The 6,646-nt window shown below is 52.7% G+C and overlaps 1 protein-coding gene across 1 annotated transcript; it reads left to right on the plus strand.

Moving 5' to 3' along the window:
* Nucleotides 1-1,287: 1,287 nt before the first annotated feature.
* BDP81DRAFT_127105 (uncharacterized protein) lies at nt 1,288-2,284 on the plus strand. Its single transcript, XM_060581686.1, has 2 exons — nt 1,288-1,406; nt 1,607-2,284. The coding sequence occupies exons 1-2, from the start codon at nt 1,385-1,387 to the stop codon at nt 2,182-2,184; spliced, it is 600 nt and encodes a 199-aa protein (XP_060449694.1). The 5' UTR covers nt 1,288-1,384; the 3' UTR covers nt 2,185-2,284.
* Nucleotides 2,285-6,646: the final 4,362 nt, after the last annotated feature.

A 6,646-nucleotide genomic window follows, 5' to 3' on the forward strand; every position in this document is an offset into this window, starting at 1 on the left:
GACTGGGCTGGCACCTTGGGTACGCTGCTGGGACGGAAACTGGGCGGGCTGCTGCTGTCGCTGGCACTGGGTAGGTAGGTAGGTAGTGGAGTGGAGGTGGGCACCTCTGCGTGCTGCGTGCTGCGTGCTGCGTGGCCGTGGATGGTGGGACGGAACAGTGTCCAATGCGCGTGATTCCCTTGGGCTGGCAGGTTTGCTGGTTGCTCAACGAAGTCCCCACAGTGCCCACCCACCGTGCTGTGACCCTACCGCTCATCGCTCCCACTCGCCGCTTTCTGGCTTGGTACCCGCATCGCACTAGCCGATTGTGGACTCGACGCACCTACCACCTCGCACCCGCGACAACCACTGGGGCAGGTGAGAGGTGGGAGGCTTGCGTCAACGTGCGGCTACTCGTCTAATTATCCCCTTTTGGTAGGCGCTCGCCTGCCGTTCATCACCTGTGCATGACTAAGCATCGGACATCAAGCACACTACGGAGTACAGGTCCACCTCGTGTTTTTCAAGGTTCCCATGAAAGGCGATGTCTAGCTATCGTGGACCCCTGCGTCAAACTATCTGTTCCTTCCATCTCTGTACGCTACTTGACAGGAACCTTCCATAAGGTAAGTTGCAGATTGGAGGCAACAAGAAGACCCTGCCTTTCTCATCCGAGGCAAAGCAAGGTACCTAGCAACCCAGGAAGAAGGCACCAAGGGTTGGCGGCACAGTGAGGTCCCTGCAAGGCAAGCGCCCAAGGTAATGTACTAAGTCTCGTTTCAATATGTACCTTATGCTCGTTCGTGGGACACACCTTTATTTAACCTTATCTCAAATTACAGCTCAACCTCGTCATTGTATGTTTCTGCTTTTCGATGCCAGACGTTGGGCCAGGCCGTTCCGTGGAACCAGCGTTTGTTCAACCAAAAACAAAGACACCCCTACCTTACCTCGAACCACTGCGTCAGATGGGTATGTAGACTTCTTCCCCGCATCTCATGTGCTTATTGATCAATGCCTGGGGATCCCAACTGCCCGGAATGAAAACGGGGGCAACATTCCTCACCACCAACTTACGACCAGAGTACCTCTTGGCCTTGCTATGTCGCTGTTGCAAAACCGTTGAGTCCACGTGCCGCTGAATACCTAGGTACATCATACAAGCACTCTCATGAAACTATCTTCGCCAACCGGCAGCAGAGTACCGATCTAAATATCTAGCCTTTCGAAACATCGCCGTTCCATTTCTTGGCAGAAAAGCATCTGTCGCATCTGATCAAGTGCATGTACGCATGTAACAATGGACCCAGAGGAACTGAAAAAGCCCCAGTTCTTGCTTGGGTGCTCCCGTGCAGATCATCCCAAGAGCTCGTGCCACATCACTGGGGCATCGGAACAATGGCCCATGGGCTTTCTGGGAATCAAAGGTTAAACAGAACACGCAGGGATTCAAGGCTCCATCTCCACGAATCACATTTTCTACCCCCACTTCCGACATCTTTCATATTCGCTTTCTCTCCGGATGCCAATGCTGCTTGTTTATTTTCTCATGAACTGACAAAGTCTGATTGAGCTCTACAGGGGGGTGCTATCTACAAAGTGAATCGGCATTGATGTCATGTCACAGGCCGGCAAGTTCAATCATCGAACGATACGTCAATGCGATGCGCTACACTTCTGCTTCCGCACAACGGGCTCTTGGTCAATACCACAGGCGTGGTTCACCCAACAACCCAAGTACGAACTTCGCTAAGGCCATCGCGCATTGTGAATATTCCCTCTCCAATGCAAGTGTCAGGCAAGCCACGACTAATGGCTGATCCGAGTCCATCTTTCAGCATGGCGCGCAGACCACGACACGAGCCCATTACGATCAGCAAAAATGCCCTCAACCTGGACGAAAGGGTCCCTCGTCATCGTCACTGCGATCAAGAAAAATCCGAACTTCGGCTCTCGCTAGCTCCTCTCAATGCCGTCAGAAGAGCCGACAGTGGTCTAAAATTATTTAGCCGCAGATCCCTTGCATTGACGATCTTGACGATTCGGGGTTTACCAGTCCGGCATACGAGTCCGGGGAAGCCAAGATTATTGCCATCGTGGACCGATCAACCGGCGCATCATTGTGTACATGTTGAAGTCGGACAACGCCGCTTAGGCGGGCCCGGTACTTTGGAAGATGATGGAAGCAGTCCTTGTATCAATTGATTCCATTCGGACCACTTCGAGCTTGCGATGCCACAGTCACGAGTACGCAAGGCCGATCAGCTCTGGTGGAGATGGTGCGGTGGCGCAGAAGGAAACAAAGAAAAGATGGACGACTCGGGTCTATTCCAACGGCAGCCTACAGTTTCACGATTTAGGCTCAGCCGATTCTCCCGAATCGGCGTGCTTGATGGTACGCGACCTACCACCTCACAAGCGAGAGACTTCCGAATCTGTCAGCTGTTAGTCCCCGCGACCTCTGGTCCGTCACAATCCAGGGGACCTCTAGCCAAAAGTTAGCCACGAATGACCTTACCAGCTGCAGTTGACGCGTACTCCTGATCGTCAGGGTTCGCATAGCGAAAGTTGTGGGAATAGAGGCAACTAACTAGCCTGCGCCAAAAGACCAGACATCATTGAGAGGAAACGAAACAATTACTGAGGCTGACATCTTTTTGCAGCGCTTTTGCATCTCTTTGCAGTTTCTCACTCCTGTCACTGCATCCATTTCTCACGCAAGGCAATCTCGACAAGGCGATTGTGAAGTAGCCTCTTGCAGTGGGATTTGACAGTAACACCTCGGAGGCTGGAGCAGGGGTTCGGTTCTCTGCCAGACAGAACTAGCCGGGAAACCTGGAGAAATAATCAACGAACGGCGTCGGGGCCTAGGAAACAATCATCGAGTGCCCTAGCAGGGGATGGGGGTGGGCACTGGGAACCGCAACCCGGGCGGGCCGGGAATATTTGCTGGCGAAAGCCTGAAGGCTCGTCGAACGGAGAAAATTCCACCTTTCGGGGGTGCGGCGCGCGCAGAAACCAGGGTCCTTGTCAACTTACATGGTCACAGGGAACTAGTGTGGCGCCTTGTTTAGTCCCAACAATCTTGATGATGCAGGACAAACAAGGTTTTTTTCTCCCTCTCTCTTTGGAGGTCTCTTTGGAGGAGGAGGAGGAGGAGGAGCCTGCAGGTAAGAAAAGGAGATGAGATGAGATGAGATGAGATGGTGCTTCGATTCAGCCAGCATCTTATCTATGTCGCTTTCCGGTGCCTCGACTGAGGTTGCTCGCGAGGCTTTTATTCGTTCTGTGTTGATGGGTGTATGAGAGGGCGTTCTGGTACCTAGTTATGCATGTCAGACTGGACGATATTACCTCGATACGGCCGCTCCAAATGTCGCGGAAGCACGTTTGTGACGGAGCGATTCGAAACGTGGCAGCGGCATGCGAGTCTGACTTGCACCTGAGTGATCTCAACTTTCCAAAATGTGTTCTCTTACTCATTCGCATGTTCTTGCCGATGAAGGTGTTTTTACGACTTGCCTCTCCCATACATATCCGTACATGATTACGGCTCGGCGAGGAAATGAACCCCCATGGGATGCAACGGAACATTATCCCATGGCATGGGCAGGGTCGTATTGGGATGGCGCAGAATATTGATAGGCAACGCCGCACCACCCATGCGTTGATCGGGACGGTCCAGCCACGAACTTGAAATAACCCCCCCCCCCCGCGTGGGCCGTGACCGACTGAGACTCTGATTGAGAGAGATATCCGTACACACCCTCGGCGAGTTTGAGACACGCACCCTGGAAGAGGTAGGTAGAATAGCTAGGCCAAGATTGGATGGCTTCGACGCGGCTGACTGCCAACCGGTGCGTGGCAGCTCGCGAGTTGTGAGTATTTCTCGGTCGCCCGTCCGGCATGATCACGGCAGCTCTATAGAGCTCCCGAGGGCTAGCCTCATGAGCCTCCTTCACCAATTTTCGAAACTCTACCAAGACGGCTAATCTAGGCTTTTTCCCAGCTTTGGTACGGGTGCGGCTGGCTGAAGTCTGAGGGCATACGTCGACCCCTTCGCCGACCAAAAAAAAAAGTCACAGATATTGTACTTTGGAGTTTCACACGGGCGACGAGAAATGATGGTAGTACCGATTCTGCCCTTATGATCACACTTTGAATGTGAGGCTGAACAGCCACTCTTCGACGCCAGACCCGTGAGACTTCTAGGGTCCAGTTGACTGGACATGTTTCGACGTCGAAAAAGCCTACTTTTCGAGTCTACCGGTACAGCCCCCTCGTGGCCTCGTCTCATTACCGCAGCAGGCAGGGATCCTAGAGATAAGGAGAAATATGCAAGAGGGTTGAATCCGGCGCCCGGTGATGCAACAGTAGCCTGCATGGCGAGTTCTATCTCTCGAATCTGGCGGCGATAGCCAAAACTCAGCGCGGGATGTTTCTAGCCTGGCCAAGGCTTTAAGGCAGTGGCTTCTCACGACGTCGACAAGGCTAGAGAAAAATCAATATTCCCAGGGCCGGGCTACTGGGGGTTCAAGATAGGGAAGTAGGTAGGCAGCTGAAAGCTCCATATGCCCAAACTGAGCTGCGCGTGGCCCCAAGCGGGCGCGCTCCACGTACTTTGACAACGACTGCTGCTGCTTTCAGGTGGACGAACGTTGAGCACACCCCGGTTCAGCGTGCTGTCTATCGTCTGCTTTTGGTCCAAGCAACCGGGTCGGGCTAGGTATCATGCAAGAGCATGTGCGTCGGAACGCGAAGGAGGATGTTGGCGACGGTCGGGGAATTTTTTTTCCTCTTCTTTTCTATGTTGCGGTGTGTAAGTAGGTGTATGTACGTGGTGTGCCGGTGCCGAGCGAGAAAGCACGCAATGCTGGCTTGTTTGGGCGTTTATCCAGATTGTGCGGTAAGAAAGGCTGGGTATCTATCCGTATCTGTAGGTGAAATGAAGGGCTTGATATGCGAGCTCGGAATCATTGAGTCATCCTGGTCGATTGTGATGAGATGGGCTTGGGACTGCGTCAAGGATTGTGAAAGTGTCCGAGTGAATGACAGCAGCAATCCAGCCTATCCAGGTGAGTTTGAGACGCCTTACTTGGCACCAGGAACCAGGCACCATGTGCATTTAGTTCTTGATAGTCAGAGGACCACCACATTAGGCGAATTGATAGGTTGTCTCGACTCACCAGGCTGAACTGAGCTCGATACAGACAGACGAAGAGGAGGACATGGAATCCTCGCATGGCCCGGCTGTCAGTTCCGCTTTGGCGAGGTATGCCCTGCAGTTGAGAGACACACTGACTCTCGGTGCAAGAAGACGAACCAATTATTGAAGCAGGTATGTACATATGCACCTGTACGTTTGTCCGAACTCATTGGATGAAGACTGAATTCCAGATGATGAAGAGAGAAAGATAAGATCAGTCGAGCACATGAACGTTCCACGACCTAAGGGACCTTGGAATAGGTAAGACAGTTAAGGTAAGCACGACGAATGAATCGCAACGATGCATACCTTACCTACCTAAGGTATACCTTATCTTACGGATGGGATGGATACCTTGATTGAGAACCTGAGACGGGAAAGTACGTACCGCTGGAATGCAGTTCAATCGCACCACATGGAAGGAGGCAAGATTGCTATTCGATAATTCCTTCCTTCGTGAGGTCAAGGTCGGTTCGCCTGCCCTTCCTGCCTGCAGCAGGCCTACGGAGTAGGTAGGTACACCTCTTACTACAAAGTACGGAGGTACAAGCAGCTGGGACATTGGATTGTCCGTGGCGGCAGATGGTTCCCGCCATCCGACCCCCCCAACAAGTTACCTTAACAACTTACAATCGTCGATATGCCTCTTCGCTGTGTGGCCGTTCCGCCAACCCATCTCACATCTTAATGCAATCCATGTTCATACCAGCTGCCTAGCCCTGCTGGCTATCCACCGGCACGAGCAAGCTTCAGACAGGGGTATAATCTTACATACATGATACTCTCCCACGCTCACACACTCAATGCCACGCCAAAACACTTTCAACGATTACGATGCCCACAAAAAAGCAAGAAATGGCAAACCGCCGTCGACCAAGGGGAATTTGCGATATCCAGCCGCTCCATGGTCTCGTTTGCGACCTGCCTGCCCTGGAACCTGTGGGCCTTGCTTCGGCATGAGGCCGAACCTTTTTCAAAGGAGCACTTCGTTGCCGTCGGGACATCGTCGCCGTCTCTTTCAGGCACTTCCACCTCATTTGGACGTCAACAGTCTTGGTATAACAAAAGAATACTGACGACACTGGATGACGACGACGAAGAAGAAGACGGATAGCGGAAATCGGCCCCAGGATCGTCATATCCGGTCAAAGTTTCGGTCTCGTGTAACAAACAAGAGGATGGTCGTTGATGTAATGGGAAGACGTGCCGAGTGGCGTATGGGACACCTACGATGGAAGCCCAAAGATAGACAACGCTGCAGTAGCTTTCTGCTTCCCCCGCCCCGTTGCCATGGTCGGCTTTGAGAACAAAAGACCCGTTGACAAAAACGTCAGACAGACGACCGCTAGTCTTACTTGACCTAGCCTAGTCGACGGCGGCGAAGACGAGGGCGATGCGTGGTGGTGGTCAGGCACACTCGTGGTAGCGATATTGGTGGTGATGGGAGGACGAGACTTACGG

The sequence above is a fragment of the Colletotrichum phormii genome (genome assembly GCF_030913505.1).
Source record: "Colletotrichum phormii strain CBS 102054 chromosome Unknown BDP81scaffold_3, whole genome shotgun sequence".
NCBI lineage: Eukaryota > Fungi > Ascomycota > Sordariomycetes > Glomerellales > Glomerellaceae > Colletotrichum > Colletotrichum phormii.

Bases quoted from the DNA above. Each gene is read 5' to 3' on its own strand.
- BDP81DRAFT_127105 (XM_060581686.1), top strand. From the start codon at position 1,385: ATGGGCTTTCTGGGAATCAAAG. The intron at 1,407-1,606 runs GTTAAACAGAAC...GTCATGTCACAG, and splicing joins GGGCTTTCTGGGAATCAAAG to GCCGGCAAGTTCAATCATCG.